General features: G+C 41.3%; 1 protein-coding gene across 3 annotated transcripts; it reads left to right on the top strand.

Annotated features, from left to right (window-relative positions):
• The first annotated feature begins 359 nt into the window (after window positions 1-359).
• Window positions 360-25,131, top strand: ntd5 (ntl-dependent gene 5). Of its 3 annotated transcripts, XM_022674013.2 has the most exons (9): window positions 360-432; window positions 763-885; window positions 8,017-8,163; window positions 9,682-9,873; window positions 13,315-13,444; window positions 14,761-14,837; window positions 16,659-16,838; window positions 19,126-19,323; window positions 23,887-25,131. In XM_022674013.2, the coding sequence occupies exons 2-9, from the start codon at window positions 813-815 to the stop codon at window positions 23,979-23,981; spliced, it is 1,092 nt and encodes a 363-aa protein (XP_022529734.2). In that variant the 5' UTR covers window positions 360-432; window positions 763-812; the 3' UTR covers window positions 23,982-25,131. The 3 variants fall into 3 exon arrangements, with proteins under 3 accessions (XP_022529734.2, XP_049336358.1, XP_022529735.2); XM_049480401.1 differs by lacking the exon at window positions 360-432 and having other exon boundaries at window positions 713-885; XM_022674014.2 differs by lacking the exon at window positions 360-432 and having other exon boundaries at window positions 8,020-8,163.
• The last annotated feature ends 1,755 nt before the right edge of the window (window positions 25,132-26,886 follow it).

Raw genomic sequence — 26,886 nt, 5'->3', positions numbered from 1 at the left:
GTGGTACTAAATGCGTTCTGTGGTGTGTTACTGAGTGCATTATGTGGTGTGTTACTGATTGCATTATGTGGTGTGTTATTGAGTGTGTCCTATGGTGTGTTACTGAGTGCATTATGTGGTGTGGTACTAAATGCGTTCTGTGGTGTGTTACTGATTGCATTATGTGGTGTGTTATTGAGTGTGTCCTATGGTGTGTTACTGAGTGCTTTATGTGGGGTGATGCTGATCTGAGCATCTGTGTTATGACCTTTCACCCCAGGCTATCAGTGGCTTTTGTGGAAGTTACGCAGGTATTTTATCCAGAATCAATCAGCCAATCAAATCAGCAGCACACCGACCCTCTGGTTAGAGTAATGCAGCAGGACAGCTGAAGACACACCACAGGACAGGTCTCCGCCGGGCAGTGTCCTCCTGTTGCAGGACTGAGCGAAGGTTTGGACTGGTGGTTAAATTCCTTGGATGGTAAGGGTTTGAGGATGAGCTTGTTTGCGCGAGTTTGTGTGTGTGTGTGTGTGTGTGTGTGTGTGTGTGTGTGAGTGATTGTTTGTGCCCATTCGGCATTAAGAGAATTGGGTGAAAGGTCTTTTAAAAGGAAATTTTACCCAGAGTTCAAAACACAAACCAGATGTGTGTGTGTGCTCCTGTGTGCATGTGTATCTGTGTGTGTGTTTGTGTGCTTGTGTAAGTGTATGTGTGTCCCTGCTCCACTCCTCCCTCGTAATCACCCCATCACCATACCCCCCCTCCCCCCGATCTTTATAGCCCCCTGTTCTGCTGGACTCCCTCATTAGCTCTCCGCTCAGCAGAAGCGAATGATGGACAAGTCTTCACTCTTCCTTCTCCTGCTGAACCTGTGGACCCTCAGCAGCCTGGCCCAGCCACCAGGTGAGTGCATGCTGAGTGTGTGTGTGTGTCTGTGTGTGTGTGTGTGAGTGTGTAACTGCATAGAAAAAAATATAAAAGAAAGTAAGAGCTGAAACCAAAAAGGTAATACTACCACTATGCCTTCTCTGTAACTTACACAAACTCCACCATGTATCCGCAATGAATTCTTCAGTATTTGCTTGTATTCAGTATGTACTATGAAATATTTAGTATTTTTTTTAATTATCTAGTATTCAGAAATAATTATTTGGTATGTACCATAAAATATTTTGTAAATACTTGAATTAGCAAGTATCCGTTATGTATTGTTCAATATATGCTATGAAATATTCAGTAAATACTTAAATTCTGATGTATCCACAATTAAGTCTTTAGTATGTACAATATAATATATTCTGTAAATGATTGAATTCTGTAGTATCCACATTGTCACGCCTGGCCCTGTTTCCTGTCTGTCCTCGTGCCTGTGTTGTCCCACGTGACCCGTGCCCCTGTGTTCTGCCTGTGATTTTCCATTACCTCATGTCTCATTTGTAGCTCCACCCCTTCCCCAGGTGTTTCCACTCCCAGTGTGTTTCCTGTTATGTTATAAAGCTTTCCTCTGTCACCTGTCCTGGTCGGTCTTTGCACTGTCCCCCGTTGTCTGTCTCTCTGCGTTTCTCTGTCTCTCTCTGTGTTTCATAGCCTTAGCCCGAGTCCCTTGTTCTTTGTTTATCTTCTTGTGTAATTCTTGTTTTGTTCAGTTGTGTTTTGTTTGTCTAGCTTTAGTTATTAGTTTACTTCTGTGTTCCCTAGTCACCTAGTGTTTAGTCTTTTAGTAGTTTATTCCCTAAATTTATACAGCTCTGCCTTGTTTAGTTTTGTATTTATTCAGTTCCTCGTTTGCTTTTGTCAGCCTCCCTATTTGTTTGTAGTTTATATTTATCTTCCTGTTTATTCTGTTATTTTCTAGTTCCCTGTGTTTTCCCTAGTTTATTCCCTTGCCCTGTTTTAGTTTATCCTGCCTAGTTTTATAGTCTCCCCGTTTGTTTATCTTTAGTATCTCTTGTTTGTTTGTTAGTTTTAGCTCGCCTCTGTTTCTTGTTTTTCTTTGTTTCTTGTTTACTTGTTTATTTGTTTATTTATCATTAGTCTCTCTCTCTTGTTTATTCCTAGTTTATTTTCCAGCGTTTGTTTAGTTTTATGTTCTCTAGCCTCCCTCGTTTGTTTAGTTATTTTGTTGTTACGTGTTTACTTGTCTCTTTGTTTAATAAATTCTCACCCTACCTGTGTTTACATCCGCCTCCTCGTCTCTCTGCCTGGGTCTAAAGCCTGACAAAAAGACCGACCAAATGGATGTAAACCGGTGGCATGCTGCTCGGAAGGCGGACCTGGAGTTTCTCCGCCTCCTCGCCGAGCGAATCCGGGGCGATGACCCGCTCCCGGCGCCATTCCTCGGGTTGGAGCCCGTGAACCCGGCTTCAGCGGTGCCCACCGAGACTCATAAGGGAAAAAAGTCTCGGAGGAAACAGGCCCGAAAAGCCCGCAAGGCGCGGGAGGACTCCCTCCGGAGCGGGGAAAATTTTGGGGGGGCGCTGGGGGTGTGTGCTGTCAGCCTCGGTCCTCGCCCCGAGGAGGAAGGGGGTGACTTGGATGCAGGCTGTGAGGAGTCCTTTCTCTGGGACTACTCCGATCTCCTCACACCTGCGTCCAGCGAGGAGGAAGAGGACTATCCTCCTGCACCAGCCCGCCTGCCGCTACTTCCTTCCACGGTGGCGGTGGAACCGCGCTCCGAGACCCCCTGCACGGCGAGCCAGCCGCGGTCAAAGACTTTCCCCGCGCTCCTCACACCTGACGCTGCACGAGAGAGTAGGAATCCAGTCCGGGTTTTTACTTCACCCGCAGCTTCGGGCTCCAGTGCTGCAGCGGATCTCTTCATGCCACGCCCCGTGAAACACGCGTCTGAGGCGCTGCACCCCATGATACGAGCGGCGGCCGCGCCGCTCTCCGAGATTTCAGCGGCGGCCGCGCCGCTCTTCGAGACTTTAGCGGCGGCCACGCCGCTCTCCCAGACTGCAGCGGCGGCAGCGCCGCCCTCCGAGATTTCAGCGGCGGCCGCGCCGCTCTCCGAGATTTCAGCGGCGGCCGCGCCGCTCTTCGAGACTTTAGCGGCGGCCACGCCGCTCTCCCAGACTGCAGCGGCGGCAGCGCCGCCCTCCGAGATTTCAGCGGCGGCCGCGCCGCTCTCCGAGATTTCAGCGGCGGCCGCGCCGCTCTTCGAGACTTTAGCGGCGGCCACGCCGCTCTCCGAGATTTCAGCGGCGGCCGCGCCGCTCTTCGAGACTTTAGCGGCGGCCGCGCCGCTCTCCGGGACTTCAGCGGCGGCCGCGCCGCTCTCCGAGATTTCAGCGGCGGCCGCGCCGCGCTCACAGACTGCAGCGGCGGCGGCGCCGCTCTCCGAGATTTCTGCGGCGGCCACGCCGCTCTCTCAAGCACCAGCAGTCCCAGCTGCTCCAACTCAAGCACCAGCAGTCCCAGCTGCTCCAACTCAAGCACCAGCAGTCCCAGCTGCTCCAACTCAAGCACCAGCAGTCCCAGCTGCTCCAGCTCCGGCCCCAGCAGTCCCAGCTGCTCCAGCTCCGGCCCCAGCAGTCCCAGCTGCTCCAGCTCCGGCCCCAGCAGTCCCAGCTGCTCCAGCTCCGGCCCCAGCAGTCCCAGCTGCTCCAGCTCCGGCACCAGCAGTCCCAGCTGCTCCAGCTCCGGCACCAGCAGTCCCAGCTGCTCCAGCTCCGGCACCAGCAGCTCCCAGAACTATGTTTGGGCCCAGGCCCCGTATTTCCAGGCCTGCTCCTAGGCCTCCTGACTTTGCCCCCAGTTATGTGCCCAGGCTGTCCCCACAGACTTTTGCCAGTCCTGGGCACCCACCTATGTTTTTGGTCCCCCTGTCTCTCCCTGTCCTGGTCCCTGTATCTGTGAGTGTTCCAGTTCCTGTCCCCGGTGGTTTCTCTGTTCCTGTCCCTGTTACTGTGTTTGTTTCCGTCCCCGTCAATGTTCTTGTCCCTGTTCCCATGTCCGGTCCCGTCCAGTCTCTGTCTCATGTCCAGTCTCCGTCACCTGTCCAGTTCCCCGTCCAGTCTCCGTCACCTGTCCGGTTCCCCGTCCAGTCTCCGTCACCTGTCCGGTTCCCCGTCCAGTCTCCGTCACCTGTCCAGTTCCCCGTCCAGTCTCCGTTCCCCGTCCAGTCTCCGTCACCTGTCCAGTTCCCCGTCCAGTGTCCGTTCCCTGTCCAGTCTCTGTCCCCTGTCCTGTCTCCATCTCCTGTCCGGTTCCCTGTCCAGTCTCCCGTTCGGTCTCCTGTTTTCCCCGGCCTCTCCCTGCCGCCAGCCCCCGGGGTTTGTTTTTCCGCGCCTCGGGAGCTGCGCGTTTAGGGGGAGGTTTCTGTCACGCCTGGCCCTGTTTCCTGTCTGTCCTCGTGCCTGTGTTGTCCCACGTGACCCGTGCCCCTGTGTTCTGCCTGTGATTTTCCATTACCTCATGTCTCATTTGTAGCTCCACCCCTTCCCCAGGTGTTTCCACTCCCAGTGTGTTTCCTGTTATGTTATAAAGCTTTCCTCTGTCACCTGTCCTGGTCGGTCTTTGCACTGTCCCCCGTTGTCTGTCTCTCTGCGTTTCTCTGTCTCTCTCTGTGTTTCATAGCCTTAGCCCGAGTCCCTTGTTCTTTGTTTATCTTCTTGTGTAATTCTTGTTTTGTTCAGTTGTGTTTTGTTTGTCTAGCTTTAGTTATTAGTTTACTTCTGTGTTCCCTAGTCACCTAGTGTTTAGTCTTTTAGTAGTTTATTCCCTAAATTTATACAGCTCTGCCTTGTTTAGTTTTGTATTTATTCAGTTCCTCGTTTGCTTTTGTCAGCCTCCCTATTTGTTTGTAGTTTATATTTATCTTCCTGTTTATTCTGTTATTTTCTAGTTCCCTGTGTTTTCCCTAGTTTATTCCCTTGCCCTGTTTTAGTTTATCCTGCCTAGTTTTATAGTCTCCCCGTTTGTTTATCTTTAGTATCTCTTGTTTGTTTGTTAGTTTTAGCTCGCCTCTGTTTCTTGTTTTTCTTTGTTTCTTGTTTACTTGTTTATTTGTTTATTTATCATTAGTCTCTCTCTCTTGTTTATTCCTAGTTTATTTTCCAGCGTTTGTTTAGTTTTATGTTCTCTAGCCTCCCTCGTTTGTTTAGTTATTTTGTTGTTACGTGTTTACTTGTCTCTTTGTTTAATAAATTCTCACCCTACCTGTGTTTACATCCGCCTCCTCGTCTCTCTGCCTGGGTCTAAAGCCTGACACACATAAAATTATTCAGTATATGCTATTAAATATTCAGTATTTACTTAATTCATCAAACATCCAGAAAGAACTATTTGGTATATGCTATAAAATATTCAGTAAATCCTTGACTTCTATAGTATCCATGATTAAATATTGAATATATGCTACGAACTAGTCAGTAATAACTTAATTTATCGAATTTCCAAAAAGAATTATTCAGTAAATGCTATGAAATATTCAGTAAATACTGGAATTCTCTAATATCCACAATGAAATATTCGCTATATGCTATGAAAGATTAAGTAATTACTTGAATTCCATCGTATCCACAATTTAGTATTTAGTATGTACTCTGAAATATTCAGTACATCCTTGAATTCTGTAGTATCCACAACAAAATATTCAGTGTTTGATATGAAAAGTTCTGTAAATACTTGAAATTTGTATTATTCACAATGAATTATTCAGTAAATGCTATAAAAATATTTAGTAATTACTTAATTTATTGAATATCCAGAAAAAAAATTATTCAGTATATGCTGTAAAATATTAAGTAAATACTCAAATTCTGTAGTATCCACAATGAATTATTCAGTATATGATATGAAAAATTTTGTAAACACTTGATTTCTGTAATATCCACAATTAATTGTTCAGCATATGATATAATATATTCGGTAAATACTTGAATTCTGTATTATCCACAATGAATTATTCGGTATGCTATGAAACATTCAGTAAATACTTAAACTATCGAATATCCAGAAATAATTATTCAGTACATGATGTGAAATATTTAGTAAATACTTGAATAATCAAGTATCCACTATGAATTATTCAGTATACGCTATTAAATATTCAGTAAATACTTGAAATCTGCATTATCCAGTATGTACTATGAAATAACTATGAATTTATATCCACTATGAATGATCTAGTGGCCACTATAAATTTAATTTAAAGGAGACTTTGGAATGTTGGGGGTAAATGGAGGTGGGATATTCGACAAAAGTTTGTACTCGTTATCATGTTTCACTAAAACTCAAGTTCATTTAACACCGGATTTTTCATTTAAATAAACCCCTAAAAAGGTAGTAAAAAGCAATGCCATAGAATAACTACACTGTAAGAAACCTTTTCATAGCAACAGATGTGAGTGTAAAGAACCAGCATATACAGTAACTGTGTACCAACTAATACAATATAATAACATAGTAATATAATAATATAGTAACTATTTTAGATTATTTTCCAAACCGACTTACACACATGCTTCATAGTTTCATACCCATAGCTAGTTTTTAGAGACTAGAATTAAAAGCTACATTAAACTAGATGCTGCTGAAGAACTACTACGTTTCTGAAGCTGAGATTGTGAGGGTACAGTAGCTGACAGAGTTCACATGTGTGTGATTCTCAGAGGAACAGTACGTTTTGTCCCAAATCCCAGAAGCCCCTCCCCCTTCCCCCAGCCTATACATACTGTATATGTTAAAACTGAACATCAGGCCCCCATTGGGAGGCCCTTCGTTAGCAGATGAAGGGAGTTGGCTGGAGATAGGGTTTCCTCCAGATCTGGCAGTGAGCTCTGGTTCCAGATTAAATATTGGTTAAGATAAAAGACTGTTTATTCATTATTAGAGACTTCTAAATATTCTATATATTCTATAGGACAAAACTCCTCCATAGTCCTTCACCAACATTCCAGTTATCAGTAAATGGCAAACTAGAGGAAACTGCTGAGCTCAGCCTATGGATTCTTTGCATTGTCTTCTTATCACTGCTCTGCTGGAAGCTATGTAGTGGTTGATTGACTGGACACTGTGTTGTGGGCCTGCATAGGATTGCAACAACCGTTGGTTATTGCAGGTTAAAAAAAACAAAAAAAAAAACTTGCACACACACCAAAGGATAACGAAACTTTACTTTTATATTCATTAATTTTACTTTTTTTTAAATTAAATTTAGAGTATTCTAAGGTATTCAGAGGTGAAATGAGTTTTATCTTTTTTTCTTTTTGAAAGGCCCTGCCTCTGCTTTCCTTTTTTTGGGGGGGGGAAAAAAGCCTTTATTTGACAAAAATTGACAGTTACAATATCACAAAAAATTACACAGCACTGCTACTAGACTACTAACCATAGGGGTGTTCTAAAACTTTTGACCAGTAGTGTATATGTTTATATGTGTTTAGATCCCGGTTAATTTCAGTGTTCTGATTTGTAGGTTCCTTGGTTCAGAACTGATTCCAATACCTACAGTCAAACCTGAAACATGCTAAAAAAATGGGAGTAGTTTAGTGTAGTTTGGGGAGGGGCACTGGATGATGTATGGTTTTAGAGGCAGGGCAGGAGGGAGAGCTGATTGGCTGAGAGGCTGCAGCAGCAGTGTGCCTCTGATAGCGGTAAGAGGCAGATGGTTGGACGTCCGCAGGGTGGAGGTATTATTGATTGACTGATCTGCATATCCTCAGCTACAGCATAGTTGAACCTAAGAGGCCCATGCAGAGGCAGAAATTACCACAATAAAAGTGTTTTTTTAAAAGGTTAGGAAAGGTTTATAAAAAAATTCAGCAGGACTGGTTTGTTTCATTGCTTCAAAGGAACATATTTCAGATTTTAATGCGAGAAATATGGTTTAGGGTTCAGTGGCTCTTTAATGAATGAAAGTAAAAAAAAAAAAGTAAAAAATGTATATTATTAATGTAAATTGTAAATTACATAATAATAATAATAATAGCAACAACAATAATAAAATAAAGTGAATTTGTTTTCTTGCGTTAAGACGGACAGTTATATTGTGCTAATGTTTTTTGTGTTTATTTTGTCTGTCTTGTCCTCTAGCAGAGGAGATCGAACAGTGCCCAGATAGGATTCTGGGTAACGAACAGAGGAGAACCTGCCCCAAAAAATGCCAGCAAGACAAAGACTGTGGCAACAAGCGGCAGTGCCTGTGTGACGGGCCGTGTGGACTCAGCTGCGTGGTCCCAGGTCAGACCATTAAAATCATAACACAAGACCTTATATCCATAAACATCTCCAAACATCTAACCTTATATAACATGTCATAACACTGCTTTATTATATTTAAAGGTATTTAAACTGTTATTATTAGGAAAATTCTATCAGTAAAGTATTGTTTTTATCACATACAGACCCTTGCTGTAAATTCAGCTCCCCTATGTAAGAATTTCCTACCTACAGTAACTAACTGCAAATAGCAATATTTAATTCAAATGACAGACAGACAGACAGACAGACAGACAGACAGATAGATAGATACTTTATTTATTACTTTGATAGAATAGATAGTATAAATACTAGAGTTTAAAATATTTCTGTAGAAGTTGAAGTGTCAACTCAAGCTTTTTACTCTTCAGTTAATAGTGTAAAAGTACTTATTTCAAAACTACGTAAAGTATAAACGTTACAGGGACAAACTACATTTAGGACAAAAGCTTAGGCATCGTCTGCTATGTTCTTGCTGGAGTTGAAAGTGGTGACGTGTGCAGGTGTGATGGATGGTATAAACCAATAGGATGTCGAAATGGTATATGTTTATACTTCTCATCCAACCATATATATTTATACATATTTGTATATTTATGTTTATTTGTATATTTATCTGCTTTGGGGTCACACCCTTTACATAAATAAATCATGCCAGATGCTACACTGTTAAACACCCCTGAACTCAAGTTGTAGTCAAAAAAATCTAACATTTCTACACATTTTACAAATTTGAAAAGAAAAGTCCCTGGAAAAGTTTTATTTGAAAGATTACATTAAAAAGACAAAAATACAGATAGTGTGAAGAGCTGTCTTCTCTTACTTTGTGCATCTTGTACTATTTTAGAGCTAGTAAACCTCACTCACCATCAGTGTGTAGTCTTGCCGACCAGGACTACCCAGAGGTGTCAAAAGTATTTTCATTCAGACAGACAGACAGACAGACAGACAGACAGATAGATAGATACTTTATTCATTACTTAGGTAGAATAGATAGTATAAATACTAGAGTTTAAAATATTTCTGTAGAAGTTGAAGTATCAACTCAAGCTTTTTACTCTTTAATTAATAGTGTAAAAGTACTTATTTCAAAACTACGTAAAGTATAAACGTTAAAGGGACAAAATACATTTAGGACAAAAGCTTAGGCATTGTCTGCTATGTTCTTGCTGGAGTGGGGGGGGGGGGGGGGTGGATGGAGGGGGTTGACGTGTGCAGGTTTGATGAATCGTATAAACCAATAGGGTGTCGAAATGGTATATTTGTATATTTATCTGCTTTGGGGTCACACGCTTTACATAAATAAATGATGCCAGATGCTACACTGTTAAACAGCCCTGAACTCAAGTTGTAGTAAAAAAAAAATCTAACACTTACACATATTTTACACATTTTAAAAGAAAAGTCCCTGAAAATGTTTTATTTGAAAAATGACATTAAAGTGACAAAAATAAACTCTTTACTGAATTATGTAATGGTTTTTAATCTGTGTTTAATCAGGCCGGGCGTGTCCGTGGCCTCTTCCACCCGGTGAAAGCTTCAGCGTGACGCTCCTTTCTCCATCACCTTCATTCTCTGCTCTGCTGGAGGTTCGCTGCCATCCAGGCCACACCATGGCCGATGGTGTGGATGCCATCATTCGCCGCTGCCAGGGTGACCGGCAATGGAGTGGGAATGACCCTGTCTGCACAGGTAATATAAGGCTAACAAGTGCTGCGCTCTGGCTGAGATAACGCAAAGTTAACACAAAATTCTAACAGTAAAATTTTGGCAGCATGTTCTACAACTGATTATGACCTGTTTTTGAAGTTCAGGTGTACTTGGGTTTCTGCAGCAGGACAATGATCCAAAGCACACAAACATAAAGTCTACCTCTGAATGGCTTAAAAAACTGAACAAAATGAAGGTTTTGGAGCAGCCTATTCAAAGTCTGACTGAGATGCCGTGGATGATCTTAAACTGGCTGTTCATACTGGAAACATCTCCAATGTGGCTGAATTAAAACAATTTTGTAAAGAAGAGTGGACCAAAATTCCTCCACAGAGATGTGAGAGACATGTTGCCAGTTATCGGTAAAGCTTGACTGCAGTTGTTGCCACCAAGGGAGGCACAAACAAGTTGTTAGATTTAGGGGACAAACATTGTTCACACGAGGCTACATTGATTTGGATATTTTTTTTCCTTTTAATAAATAAAAATATAATAATTTAAAAAGTGCTTTTTATATTTACTTAGGTTATCTTTGTCTGATATTAAAGTTTGTTTGATAATTAGAAAAATATCAGTATGACAAAATATATATATATATATATAGGTCGTAGGCACGAGACGAAGGCAAGTGCTGTAGATTATCACAGCTGTGATGTTATTCGTGATAACACACAACCTTGAGTGTTCTATTGCTTTTATACAACCTTTTTTTTTTACAAAAAGAATAAAGAAAATAAATCAAAGAACTTTAAGAAATTAAGTATGAATATGCTTTAATATGGACTGTGCCTTCCGCCAAAAAGTAGTTCCACAACAACTGTCACAGAATTAAAACTTAACTACAAAGCGGTGTATAGTATATACAGACTTAACACCACAAATGTTAGCTTGAAAGCAAAATTGGGAATAAGTGAAGATGGTAACATTAGGAGGGTGAAATAACGCTAATACTCTCCTCTCCTGCTCCGTGGAGTCGTCTTCAGGTGAACACTGCACATTTTTAGAGCATTTTTGCCTGTTTTGCTGGGTGGTGTTGGTTAGCATGCCGGTGGTAGGACAATTCAACAGAACACCGGCTGGACTGTGGTTAGTGTAGGTTAGCGTAGCTTGCTTTAGCTCAACATTAACTTAGCCTAGCCTAGCCTACCTGGTTAAGTTACCATTCTGGCTGTCAGACGGCATTAGCTGAGCGATTTTCTTTCCCTTTTTTCCACAAAAGATGAGCCAGCTCTGCGGGCGAGCGTGCCGTGGTTGAGCGCTAGCCTGTGCTAAGCTAACACTGCTGCCGCTGGAGGTGATGATTCAAAACTGTACTGTGTATATACGCCGTTACTCGGCAATGCATCAGCAGAGTGATACAAGTTTAGTGTGAGAAGGCCGTGATGTTATCACGAATATCAGCACGGCTAGAACACTTCTCAACCAATCAGATTGTGAGGTCGGAACTAACTGTTGTATAAATTTATATATATAGTACATACATACAACTATGCTGAAGTCTAGTGTGGGCTTTCAGCACCACAGTAATCAGAAGCAAGCCCCAAGAAGCACTCAGCCGTACTGTACCACACACACACGCACACACACACGCACAGGATGAGATGAGAGATATTTCCAGGAACAAAGCAGCATCCAGAGAGGCACTGTGGGCGTTCAGAGTGAGTCCTACAACACCTGCAGCTCACACACACACACACTGATAGAACACACACACACAGTGTAAATGTGTTAGATCCCCCCCCCCCCCCCCACTCCCAGTCTCACCAGTAAGTCACCCACACACATTAGAGGCTGTCAGATCTGAGTCAGTGGAATGTGTGAGCAGATCAGAGCAGATGGATGATCCGAGGCTGCGGCTGCGTTTAAACCGGAGAACCGTACACTCGGCCTATTCATCTGCAGCGCGTCCCACCTACACACGCCCGCCCACTCACTCACCCATCTGCCCACCACCGCCAGCCCTCCTGCTCACTCGCAGGGAAGCACGTCTTTCACCTTTACGCTTCCCAACTGCCGAACCCGAAATAACTCACTACCGCACATTCCCAACACTCCTCTCTCTCTCTCTCTCTCTCTCTCTCTCTTTCTCTCTCACACTGTACACCAAAACGGATCTGCACGCCTACTCACACTCAGGCCAGAACATTATCAGGGAATCGGTCCCTGTTTACTGCACTAACAGCCTCTACTCCTCTGATCGGAGCTTTTTTTGCTGTGTCTTTTTGCTGTCTGTGGGCAGTGGTGGCTCAGGGGTTAGAGCACTAAGCCATCATCCACAACAAGGTTGTGGGCTTGATGCTCTTCGGTGAGGCCCTTAACCCTCAATTCTCCCCGGGTGCAACAGCAATGGCTGCCCTCTGCTCTCGGCACATGTTCATCATCACTGATCTGGGAATAATAGTGAAAAGTATTTTTTTGTTTAGTATAAAACATCTCCTGCTTGCCTTAATTAATTATTTATTGTAATCAACATAAAATATGAAAATCATTAATCTCACATATTTGCAACCATCCCCTGCAAAAACTGGGTTATATATATTGGTCTTTCAAAAATAATAAAAAAACTAGTGAATTATCCTAAATAAACCACTACCTGTTAGAGGTAAGGAACATCACTGAACTTAATACTGATAGAATAATTAGCAATGGAGTTAGTAATTAAATAATATTCACACTGCTTATTAGGATTTTTTGGTTGAACAAAAAAAAATTAAATTACATCGTAGACTGCTGCAAACTTTTGCTGATGACACCCCATTTCATTTGTCACTTCCACCTGATGACCCATTAATCTCTGCACAGATATCACAGTGTCTCTCAGACATATCCTCATGGATGAAGAAAAAACACCACCTTCAACTAAACCTTTCCAAGACTGAACTTCTGGTTCTACCAGCAAAACCATCCATTCAACACAATTTCACCATAACCATCGACTCTCTCTCTCTCTCTCCAACAAAGGTTGCTAAGAACCTGGGTGTTATTGTTAATGACCTACAATCCTTTAACGAGCTAAGCGCTGCCACTATGAAGGGGAGATCGCTGATTTAAATCCCGGTCATGCATCTAGCCATCAGCAGCCTGAGCCCCGAGAGAGCACAAATGGCCTTGCTCTCTCTGGATGGGTAGATGGCACTCTCTCCCCACAGCACTCCAAAGGGTAATGTCAAACAGCACGAGGCGTCTGTGAGCTGATGTATCTTATCCGATTCATATTTCGCATAAATACATATGCCTAAAATGAACAGCTACTTTCTCTTGGGCTTTCAGGTAAATTTGATAAAATAGTTGGTTGCCTGGACACTCTATTGTAGGCCGTAAGAACAAGTTATGCTGACAGTATTTTACAGTTCATTTACAGTAAAATACTATACAGTGTTTGATTAGCTATATATTTTTTTTCTCCCTCTTTCTCTCTCTCAGTGGGCGGTGGTTTTGGGGAGAAGGTGGTTTCAGAGGCTGGGGGTTCATGCGTTCTGCCTGATGATGAGCTGCTGGTGGTGCGGGGCGGTACTGAGGTGGGAGCCTCAATCCAGTACGAGTGCACTGCAGGGTAAGACACACACACACACACACAGTATGTAAGTATGTTGACAATATGCAAATCAGTCAATCAATAATACCGCCCCCAAGGACGTCCAACCATGTGCGTCTCACCGTTATTAGAGGCACTCTGCTGCTGCAGCTCAGCCAATCAGCTCTCCATCCTGCCCCACCCCTAAACCCATACATCAACCAGTTCCCCTCCCATTTTTTTTGCCTTTTTCAAATTTGAGCTGAGGGTGGAGTCAAACCCCTCATATTTTAGTAAGTACAGCCTTAAACCTGAACTTTTAACTACAATTCTGAGTTGTTTGAATGGGAGAAATCTGTTCACAATGATGTTAATGACCAGTGCAACACAAAAGAAACATATGCCTGTTATTTAAGAAAGCTGTTTACTGTGGTTGTGTAAAAAAGGTTTTTCAAACAGCTCTAGTGGACACAATTTTCAAGTTATAAAAATCTAATTCTACAAGTTTCTAGAACACATTGATTAATTTCAGAATTTATGCTTTACTAACTGATATAATGTACAGTTTTTTTTTTCGTAAATCTTCGTACACATTTTACCCATGGAAAATGAATGGTGGAATGTTCAAATATAAGGATTCTATTCCACAAAGCGCTCCAGTACTGTGTTTGCCAGCTTTTCTCTATTAGCCAAACATACATTTTGCATTCCAACATCAAGCAACACCTTAGCATTGACCTAGCAATCACATCGCAAACCTATAGCAACCACACTGTTGCACCAGTGCTCCGTGATTATACCATTCTTGTTATAACTAGCAGCTTTGTTTATGATCACAGTGTGATTTGATACTGGTTTGAATCCCTGTCATGTAGCTTGCCATCAGCTGCCAGAGCCCTGAGAGAGCACAATTGGCCTTGCTCTCTCTGGTTGGGTAGATGGTGCTCTCTCCCCTCATCAATCCAAAGGGTGATGTCGATCAGCACAAGGCGTCTGTGAGCTGATGTATCGGAACCGAGTTGCTGCGCTTTCCTCCGAGGCGGTGACTAGTTGCCGGTGTATGGCTTCACATGTATCGGAGGAGGCATGGTCTAATCTTCACCCTTCTGGTGTTGGGGCCTTACTAGTGATAGGGGGAGTGCTAATGAGTGGGTTGGGTAATTGACTTATATATAAAAATGTATAGCGACGTCACAGAGCATTTTCTTGAGCCTGAGGAAACGATGAGACAATTGTGTATTGGGTCGGGCTCTGGACACACCACACACATACACACACACACACACACACAGGGAGAGATAGAGTACAGTGTGTAGCTGTTCAGTTTTCTCAGCCTGTCTGTTCCTCCCTCACAGAACCGTGCTGCTCGGGAACTCTGACAACGTCTGTCTCCAGAACCAGACGTGGCGTTACCCTCACCCCATCTGTCAGCGTAAGTGTGTGTGTGTGTGTGTGTGTGTTTGTGTGTGTGGGTGTTTGTGTCACTGGCAGACTTTTGGTGCCCCAATGGTGGAAACAGCATCACTAAAGTGCCCTCTAGAGTGACAAAAAGAGACAAAGTGCCCTTTTAGCTGCCCTAGTTGTGAACAAAAAGTGATCAAATGCCTGCTAGTGTGCTACTTCCTGCAATACATTACGATGATGTGCCTCTATATCAGGAAATTTGTCCTTAGGTGCCTTTTACTCCACTGTCTACATTGTAAAATGTGATAAGTTGATTTTATTTGAGAGAATTTAACAAACGTCTGCATTAATAAATGGAAGTAAATATAAGCGCTATTTTCACATTATGTTAATGATCTAATTATCTTATTATCTACTATCTAAGGATACTTAAAATACATATATACAGTGGCATGAAAAAGTATTTGCCCCTTACCGATTTCTTTTGTTTAAGCATTTTTGTCATACTTTTTTTAGATTATCAAACAAACTTTAATATCAGACACATATAACCTGAGAAAATATAAAACCCCTTTTTAAATGATGAATACATTTATTAAGGGGAAAAAACTATCCAAAACCAACTGAATAGCCCTGTGTGGAAAAAGTGTTTCCCCCCAATAAATTAACTGTGATTAACTGATTACTGCCAGACCTGTAGAATCAAACAATCACTTAAATAGAACCTGTCTGACAACATGAAGCAGATAAAAGATCTCAAAAGCAACATATTATACCCCAATCTAAAGAAATTCAAAAACAGATGAGAAAACAAAGTCATTAATCATCTATCAGTCTCTGGAAAAGGTTATAAAGTCATTTCTAAAGCGAGAACCACAGCGAGAGCTATTATTCACAAATGGAGAAAACATGGAACACTGGTGAACCTTCCCAAGAGTAGCCGGCCAACCAAAATTACTCCAAAAGGGCATGAACAACTCATCCAGGAGGTCACAAAAGAACCCACAACTGCAGGTCTCATTTAAGGCCTTATTTAAGGTCAGTGTTAATGATTCAATAATATGGGAGAGTTTCAGGATAAAAAAAACACTGCTGACCAAAAAGAACACAACAGCCCATCTCACATTTACCAACAAACATCCTGATGATCTGCAGGATTGAAAATAAATATTCTTTAACATTTTTATAAATCTTTTTCCAAAGTTTAATTTATTCCATTGCTAATTTTTATTTATTTATTTATGTATTATTTTTTGTCTCCAATGTACTAATATACTACATTATAAATTATTTTTTTCCCCAGAATATTATTCCATTGCTAATTTTATTTATTTAATTATTTATTTATTATGATATACTAATATACTACATTATAATAACTGTCTATGTTGTGTATATTAAGCAAATTATTGTTATTCTGTGAATTGTTTTTTTCATTAAAATTATATTATAATATAATGCATCATGCATGTATAAATACAATGGTGTATTTATATACATATCCACAACAGACATATAAACACATTGACATCATATTAACACCCTCTTATCCACTACATACAGCTGTGGAGGTGTTGGAGATTGTGCCTGAGGTATAAACAGTATTAACTGGGATTATTCTGCCCTCTGCTGGATCAGTGGGGAATTACACTGTTTAGTATTATTCTTTTGCCATCTGGTGGCCAATACAGCACATTAAAGCTGTTTTCATAAAGCCTGTATGTGAGTTTGAATTAATTTGGCCCTTTAAAGTTTTTTTATTGAGTTGTTGTAAATTAAGCTCCTCCTCTGTATCTCTCTGAAGAAACTCTCTGCTGCATTAATATTCTGTCCTGTGTTTGTGCAACAGGTGTGTTCTGCCCGCAGCCGCTGGAGGTAGATCGAGGCTACCTGGTGGCCGTGCAGAAATCTGAATATCAGGTGGGCGACACCGTCTACTACCTTTGCAAGAAGACCTACCTACTGGACGGACCGAACCAGGTCACCTGCCAATCAAACGGCACATGGAGCACTGTACCCTTCTGCCGAGGTAATCAGGGAGATTTTAGACTTATTTAGGTCTGTATTATTTAACATTTTTCATTTATTATGAATTATTTGTGTATAATAACTCTAGGCACGTATTTTATAATACTTTATAAATAATCCATACTATTTACTGAATAATTGATACATTGTGTATTAAGTATAGTAAATATGGAATAATTATACTAAATACTAAATCATTCATAAGAGAAAAAAAAATCATGGTTGAGAATTCATAATTCATAAGAGATATTAAATAATTTACAGTGGATACTGAATCATTCATATTTGATACTGAATCATTCATAGGGGGTATTGACCAATTTAGAGTAAAAAACTAAATAATTCATAGTGGTTAAAAATAATTCCTAGTAGTTACTGAAATAATCCTTAGTAGATGCTGACCAATTTATATTGGATAAAAAAATAATTCATAGTGGATACTGAATAATTCATATTTTATACTAAATAATTCATAGTGAAAACTACTATAGTGGATGCAGAATAATTCATAGTGAAAACATAGTAATTTATAGTGACTGGACAGTAATTCCTAGTAGTTACCGAATAATTCATAGTGGGTACTAAATAATAGTGGTCAAAGAATAATTGCTAGTAGTTACTGAATAATTCATAGTCGATACAGACCAATTTATATTGGATAATAAAAAATTCATAGAAGATACAGAATAATTCGTATTTTATACTAAATAATTCATAGTGAAAACATAATAATTTACAGTGACTGGACAGTAATTCCTAGTAGGTACTTAATAATTCATAGTGAATGAAGAATAGTTCCTAAACGAATAATTCATAGTAGATACTGACCAATTTATATTGGATAATTAATAATTCATAGTGGATACTGAATTACTCATATTTTATACTAAATACTGTATTTCATGGTAAAAACAAAAAACTCTATGGTGGCTGCAGAATAATTTATAGTAAAAATTTAATTAATATAGTATTAATTGTGACAGGACAATAATTCCTAGTAGTTACTAAATAATTCCTAATGGAGTTAAATCATTTATAGTGGATACCGAATCATTTGTGTTTGATACTGAATAAATTATAGGGGGAACATACTAATTCAGAATTAAAGCAAAATAATTCATAGTGGTTAAAGAATAATTCCTAGTAGTTACTGAATAATTCATAGTAGACACTGACCAATTGATATTGGATAATAAATAAATCATAGTGGATACTGAATAATTCATGTTTTATACTAAATAATTCATAGTGAAAACTACTAAAGTGGATGCAGAATTATAGTGACTGGACAGTAATTCCTAGTAGTTATTGAATAATTCATAGTAGATACTAACCAATTTATATTGGAAAATGAATAATTCATAGTGGATACTGAATAATTCTAATTTTATACTAAATAATTCATAGTGAAAACTACTAAAGTGGATGCAGAATAATTCATAGTGAAAACTGAATAATTCATAGGGGTTGGAAAATAATTTTAGGAGTAACTGAATAATTCATGGTGGAGTAATGTATAGTGGATACTAAATCATTTGTGTTTGATACTGAATAAATTATAGGGGGGAACTGACTAATTCAGAGTGAAAACTAAATAATTCATAGTGGTTGAAGAATAATTCCTAGTAGTTACTGAATAATTTCATAGTAGATACTGATCAATTTATATTGGATAATGAATAATTCATAGTAGATGCTGAATAATTAATTGTAGATACTGAATAATTCATATTTTATACTAAATAATTCATAGTGAAAACTACTATAGTGGATGCAGAATAATTCATAGTGAAAACTACTATAGTGGATGCAGAATAATTCATAGTGGCAGGACAATAATTCCTAATAGTTACTGAATAATTCATAATGGATACTAAATATTGGATAGTGATTGAAGAATAATTCCTAGTAGTTACTAAATAATTCATTGTAGATGCTTACAAATTTATATAGGATACTGAATAAGTCATAGTGGATACTAAATAATTAATGTTTGATACTGAATCATAGGAGGTACTGCTCAGAGCGGTACCAGTTCAGAGTGAAAACTGAATAATTCATAGTGGATGGAGAATAATTCCTAATAGTTACTGAATAATTTGCGGTGGATTCTGACCAATTCATAGTGGATACTGAATTACTTATATTTTATACTAAATCATTTCTAGTGAAACAAAAAAATTATAGTGGATGCGGAATAATTCATAGTGGATACTGAGCAAATCACAGCAGACCCTGAATAATTCAATACTGAAGGGTTGAATTTGTCTGTTTTCCTCTCCCCCCAGCCCGCTGTCCAATCCCAGCCCAGCGCAGTCGGGTGCTGGTGGGCGGTGAAAAGCGCTGGCCGTATGATTTGACGGATGGGATGGTCGCTCACGGGGAGGAAGTAACGTTCTTCTGTAAACATCCAGAAAAGCACTGCAGCTACACCGCCGCGGCCACATGCTTCGACAGCCGGCTCACTGCACCCAGCTGCTACCTCGGTCAGTCACACACACTTTACATTTATCAGCACATAATCTAGTAGATACCTTTGTAAAGATTTGTGCAACATGCTCATAACACCCGAGCAACCACATGCGGCACCACAGCAACCACTTGACAACACCCTAACAACCACACAAAATACCATAACATAATATGGCGTCACATCAATGTCAAAAGTCGAGGGCGCAAAGATACCAGGTGAAAAAAATTTACCAGCGTGTTTTAACATTTTGTAAATTATGTAAATTAACTTCTCGTGAGCACAAATGTGAAACTAGCGAGCAAAAAAAAGAGAATTTTGTGGGCGCTGAAGAAAATGTTGCCCTTAAGATTAATTTTTCTCCTCTCGGGTGCTTTTTTTCCTCGCGCGCTGTGTGAATTACCTGCTGCAGCAGCTTGTGCTCGACTAGTGTTTTGCGCTCGAGTTTTAAAAGGGTGGTTTTGACAGTTTGGGGGCAAGGCCAGGGTCGCCTCCCTCAGCAAATGGTATTGGCTGATATCTCCAGGGTTTGTGACGGACTGCCTACCTCCACGAGCCGGAGGAGGGCGGGGAAAGATAGATGGCAGGAGAGTTAGCTAACTAGACATGGTCTCTATAGGCGTTAGACCGAGCAGACAGAGCGGTTCGCTCCGGGCACTAAACCCGGGCAGACAGAGCGGGTCGCTCCGGGCACTAAACCCGGGCAGACAGAGCAGGTCGCTCCGGGCACTAAACCTGGGCAGACAGAGCGGGTCGCTCCGGGCACTAAACCCGGGCAGACAGAGCGGGTCGCTCCGGGCACTAAACCTGGGCAGACAGAGCGGGTCGCTCCGGGCACTAAACCCGGGCAGACAGAGCGGGTCGCTCTGGGCACTAAACCCGGGCAGACAGAGCAGGTCACTCCAGGCACTAAACCTGGGCAGACAGAGCAGGTCACTCCAGGCACTAAACCCGGGCAGACAGAGCGGGTCGCTCTGGGCACTAAACCCGGGCAGACAGAGCAGGTCACTCCAGGCACTAAACCCGGGCAGACAGAGCGGGTCGCTCCGGGCACTAAACCCGGGCAGACAGAGCAGGTCACTCCAGGCACTAAACCCGGGCAGACAGAGCTGGTCACTCCAGGCACTAAACCCGGGCAGACAGAGCGGGTCGCTCTGGGCACTAAACCCGGGCAGACAGAGCAGGTCACTCCAGGCACTAAACCCGGGCAGACAGAGCGGGTCGCTCCGGGCACTAAACCCGGGCAGACAGAGCAGGTCACTCCAGGCACTAAACCCGGGCAGACAGAGCGGGTCGCTCCGGGCACTAAACCCGGGCAGACAGAGCAGGTCACTCCAGGCACTAAACCCGGGCAGACAGAGCGGGTCGCTCCGGGCACTAAACCCGGGCAGACAGAGCAGGTCACTCCAGGCACTAAACCCGGGCAGACAGAGCAGGTCACTCCAGGCACTAAACCCGGGCAGACAGAGCGGGTCGCTCTGGGCACTAAACCCGGGCAGACAGAGCAGGTCACTCCAGGCACTAAACCCGGGCAGACAGAGCGGGTCGCTCCGGGCACTAAACCCGGGCAGACAGAGCAGGTCACTCCAGGCACTAAACCCGGGCAGACAGAGCAGGTCACTCCAGGCACTAAACCCGGGCAGACAGAGCGGGTCGCTCCGGGCACTAAACCCGGGCAGACAGAGCAGGTCACTCCAGGCACTAAACCCGGGCAGACAGAGCGGGTCGCTCCGGGCACTAAACCCGGGCAGACAGAGCAGGTCACTCCAGGCACTAAACCCGGGCAGACAGAGCGGGTCGCTCCGGGCACTAAACCCGGGCAGACAGAGCAGGTCACTCCAGGCACTAAACCCGGGCAGACAGAGCGGGTCGCTCCGGGCACTAAACCCGGGCAGACAGAGCAGGTCACTCCAGGCACTAAACCCGGGCAGACAGAGCGGGTCGCTCCGGGCACTAAACCCGGGCAGACAGAGCAGGTCACTCCAGGCACTAAACCCGGGCAGACAGAGCGGGTCGCTCTGGGCACTAAACCCGGGCAGACAGAGCAGGTCACTCCAGGCACTAAACCCGGGCAGACAGAGCGGGTCGCTCCGGGCACTAAACCCGGGCAGACAGAGCAGGTCACTCCGGGCACTAAACCCGGGCAGACAGAGCAGGTCACTCCAGGCACTAAACCCGGGCAGACAGAGCGGGTTGCGCCAGAGAGTGGGTTGTTTTAATGTTAGCATAGCCAGCTAGCTAACTCTCCTGCCGTCCTTCTGTCCCCGCCCTCCGCTGGCTCATGGAGGTAGGCGGTCCGTCACGAACCCTGGAGATATCAGCCAATAGCGTTCGCTGAGGGAGGTGACCCTGGCCCCGCCCCCAAACTGTCAAAACCACCCATTTCAAAACACTAATCGAGCACAAACTGCTGCAGCAGGTAATTCACACAGCACGGTAGGAAAAAAAGCACCCAAGAGGAGAAAAATGAAGCTCAAAAGCAACATTTTCTTTAGCGCACACCATTCTCTTTTTTTTCTTGCTAGTTTGACATTTGTGCTCACGAAATGTTTATTTACGCACGCAAAATGTTAGAACACGCTGGTTAATTTTTTTCACCTGGTATTTTTGCGCCCACTACCTGTATTTTTGCGTCCTCGACTTTTGACATTGATGTGACGCCATAATAACGTCCATCTAAGAACACCTTAACACCATTGTGACCACCTGGGAATACCACAGCAACCGCATAGCAACACCTTGACAACAACCAGGAATGCCATGTCAACCATTTACCAAAAGCAGCTCCATCCTAGTGACCATACAGCGACAGAGTAGCAACTACCTGGGAGCCGTTCTTCAGGAACCACACTTTCCTTCACTACTTTACTAATAACTCTTTGCTATAAACAACAACCATATTTTTTTGTTGAATTTAAGTTTGCTTAATAATACAGATGCACCAAAATATTCTGCATTGAAATTATTTAGTCAAAAATCATGTGCATCTCAGAAAATTAGAATTTATTTAAGTAATTCAATTTAAAATGTTATACAGAGGTTTAACCACAGCCAATGAAAACCCAAATGTCAGTATCTCAAAAAAATTGAATTATTATATAAGACTAATTGGTACTTTTGGCAGTATGGGCAGTGTGCCAAGTCCTGCTGGAAAATGAAATCTGCATCTCAATAAAGGTTATCAGCAGAGGAAAGCATGAAGTTCTGTCAGAATTTCCAGGAAAACACAGTGGATATAACACACTTTTTTATTCAGTTGAGTTGAGTTCACTCCATATTTTGAGAGAGCTCAAGCTGGGATGCTCTACTTAACATTTTTAGTACATTATACTAAAAGTACATCTTTCCTATTGGCTCTTACCATCACTTATCATTTATTTACATAATGGTAAATAGTCTGACTTGCTGTCAGTGTGTAATCTTACCCACAGGAGCTACCTTTTTCTTGAGTATTCAGTGATAGTTTACATAATGGTTGTCCACAGTGTTTTAAGCTTTAAGAGCAACCTTGTGCTGGCTGAACTCTGTGATGTAATAACTTCCCTATATAATTGGTGAACAGGCTTTTTTAAGTAATAATTAAATACTAAAGGGAAGATAGCTCTGATGGGCAATACTACACACTTAAGGGTGGTGTGGACATGCCCATTATGTACATTAACCATGCCAGAAGCCAAGAGGAATAATGTACTTCTTTAGCGGTGTATTGAAATGTTCGGGACATGTATCTTTACTTCTCAAAAGAGTTAAAAGATCAACTCTCAAAAGAGTGGCACTGAAACTCTACATTAGAGTCTAATTTATGGTCCCATATACAGTGCCATCTAAAGTTTAGACACATCTTCTCATTCAGTGTTTTTACTTTTTCCTACACTGTAAATTAACACTCATCCAAACTATGAAGGAACACATAAGGAATCATGTAGTAACTTAAAAGTGTTAAACAACCAAAATACTCTGTAAAGCATTTAGGTGCTCTTATCTGGGGAGCTGTTAACTTGCAGTTTCTGAGGCTGGTAACCCTGCTGAACTAATCCTGTGTAACAGAAGGGTCCTGATGAGTACCAGTTTAATCGGAACCTTTGTAAGGGTCTTTGCTACCACATTTGAGGATACTTTCAAAGTTCTTTACATTTTTTAGATTGACTGACCTTTATTTCTTAAAGTATTTTTTTACTTAGTTGAGTATTTCTTGCCATAATATGGATTAGAACATTACTCAAATAGAGCTATTCACTGTATACCTGTAACTCTACCTTTTCACAACTTTACAACTGATGCTCTCAAACACATTAAGGGGGCAAGGTGTTACTTTGATTAAATGTAAAATCAAAAAAATATTCTGGTTTGTGTAACACTTTTTGTTTACTAAATAATTCCATGCATTTTTCTTCATAGTTTGGATGACTTTATTATTACTTAACAATGCAGGCTTTTTTTAAATAATAAAGAACCACTAAATTTAAGGTGTGTCCAATACACAAACTGAAAAATATAATACAGACTGACGCACATGGCTTATACTGTATAAACCTGTATATACATACTATATACTGAAAACCCTATTCTCTCTCTCCAGACCCCACCTGGTTCCAATATAAACTCTACCCACATCGGCTGGTGTCTGAGATCAACACATGTGATCCTGCTGATCTGGAGGGTATAGAGCAGTGAAGCTGCTCTCATTTTGGTAAATATGTAAATAACAGGAAGTGAACTATGGACGCTGTTTTAGAGAAACACAGGACTATTATTATAACACCGGCCAATTTAATGTTTCCATTATTTTGTCCACTCCTGTAGTACAAGGACAAAAGTAGTGTTTCCAGTATTGTGTCCACTACTCTTGAGCTTGTATATGAATCACATAAGCCAAAGCAGTTTTTTACTTATTTTGTCTACTCCACTGTTCTGCATGTATTAGAATTAAATAGTGTGATGTTTCCATTATTTTGTCCACTCCTCTAGTGCATGTATTTGTATTACACTGACCAATGTGATGTTTCCATTATTTTGTCCGACCAATGTTCTGCTTGTATTTTGCATTACACGTCTTGTGATGTTTCCATTATTTTGTCCACGCCTGCAGTGCTTGTATTAGCATTATACAAACCAAGGTAGTGTTTCTGTTATTTTGTCCACCCCATTGTTCTGCTTGTATTATTAATATGTGTGCTTGTATATGTATTACATGGACCGATTTGATGTTTCCATTATTTTGTCCTCTCCTGCAGTGCTTGTATTTGCACTACACAGGCCAAAATAGTGTTTCTGTTATTTTGTCCCCTCTCATAGTGCTTGTATTATTATTACACCAATGTAATGTTTCTGTTATTTTGTCCACTCCTGTATTGCTTGTATTAGCATTACACAAGTCAAGGTGGTGTTTCTGTTATTTTTTTCACCCCACTGTACAGATTTTATTATGATTACAAAGGCCAATGTGGTGTTTCCATTATATTGTCCACACCCGCACTACCTGTTTGAGAGTGTTTGAGTGGGTGAGCAGCTTGCTCACCTCATATTGCACTGACAAAGTTAACTTAAACTGAATAATTATAGATGCATTCTTATTGCTGATTGTTGTTATCAGATTAATATTTTACCAGAGCTAAGATAACTCAAAAAGCCAATGTTCTCTGCTTCACCACTATAAGACTTGTGTTGTATAAATGTGTTTTCCTTGTGTAACTACTGTAAGCTGTATTTTATGTTCTATTTTAATGTAAAGGTTTGTTTCCACAGTTGGATTAACTGCATGTTTCTGCATAGCAAGGCCATACACTGATCAGCCTTAACATTAAATCCACTACATAATATTGAACACCCAACGAGACCTGCCTGGTGTTTTGGAGTTTCCTGTTCTCGGCTCTTGGATTCTTTTATTTTTCCTGATGTTCACTCGCTGCCTAATACTGTAAATCCATCCCTTTAACAACAGCCACTGGATCCAGATCTTTAGTGTTATTCACCTCAGCCTTTAGTGGTTATAATGGTCTGGCTGATAGGTGAAAATGTGAACAGTATGGTTTGTGTTTAATGTTTTTAAGCATTAATGTTGTATGTAGCAGTACTAGCAGTATGTAAATACGACAAGCATAAGCATTCTACTGAATAAAAATGTAACACAAATTCACTGGTATTAAACTTTGTAGTGGCACGGCTTAAGATTTTGTCATTTTTTCCCTCTTTTTTCTCTTACTCTAACTTGTACTTTTATACTTTAAGTTGAACTTTTACACTTTTACTTGAGTAAAAAGCTTGAGTTGATACTATAACTTTTACACATTTGTTTTTAATCCTAATATCTATACTTCTACCTGAGGAATGAATGTCAACAGTTTTCACACCTTAGCTAGCTAGCTAGCATAGCTAAATATATCAGTAGGTGTTAATGTTACTTAGGTTAGCTAGCTTGCTAGTTGTCAAACTTATTTCAACAGTTAAACTATTGCTAAGGTTTGTTAACAGTGCTATAAACCGGATGAGAACATTTACCAATATTCAATTTTTAAGGCTTTTATCTGCCTAATTAACATTACATATGTTTTTTGGGTGCTTACCAAGCAGTTGGCTAGCTAGCCAGCCGACTAACTACAGAGCAGCGACCTAATTTGAACTGTTAGAGCAGTAGCTAATTCAGATATGCTGTAAAACAGATACTTTTCAGTTTTTCAGGCTTTTGCAAGCCTAATTAATGTCAGAGAAGTTAAGAACCGTCGAGCAGCTAGTGAGTTAGCTAACTAGCTAGCTCAGGAGCCGGCTAGCTTAGCTATGAGGGTAGCTATGCTATGAGCTCACATTAAGCATCCACTACTTCATTTATTTAAATAAAAAAGAAAATAAAATACATCTGTAAGTACCATGTGTGCTTCATTTCATAATTTGCTGTTGCAGTACATATGTGTTGGATATTTGAGGATTTTCTAACTTAATTGGTTCTGTTTTTAGACAGTTTTTTATATACATTACTTTGGCCAATTATATAACACATTCTGTTTTTAACACTCTACTTATTTTGTGGTGTTCTGTTTTGTTAGAAATGTATATTTTCCAATACATTTACTTAAATTCAATGTTTTACTTTATTAGCACATTTACAGAAAATATATCTGTAGATGGCCACCTTACTACAAGCAATGCCAGAACTCTTTTTACCTCCTAATTCATAAAGTGACTAAATCACATGATTTTGGGTGACTCCACCCTCAGCTAAAAAAAATGGGAGGGGTAGTTTTGGAGGGGCACTGTGTGATGTATGGGTTTAGGGGCAGGGCAGGAGGGAGAGCTGATTGGGCTGAGCAGTGTGCCTCTGATAGCGGTGAGACAGAGGTGGTTGGACATTACCAGCGGGCCGGTATTATTGATTGATTGCTTTGCATATTGTGAGGTGTCTGCGCACCATAGTACACAGACGCATCATCCTCACCTATGGCACAGTTGAAACTGAGAGGAAGCTGCAGAGGCAGAAATTAATTCGATAAAAATACGCAATTTTTTTTAAAGGTTAGGAAATGTTTACACAAATTTTAAGCATGACAAGTGTGTTTTTATACTTCAAAGGAACACATTGCATTTA

This window comes from Astyanax mexicanus, chromosome 6 (genome assembly GCF_023375975.1).
Source record: "Astyanax mexicanus isolate ESR-SI-001 chromosome 6, AstMex3_surface, whole genome shotgun sequence".
Taxonomy (NCBI): domain Eukaryota; kingdom Metazoa; phylum Chordata; class Actinopteri; order Characiformes; family Acestrorhamphidae; genus Astyanax; species Astyanax mexicanus.
The sequence above is the reverse complement of the archived record's forward strand: the minus strand, read 5'-3'. Positions and strand labels throughout refer to the sequence as shown.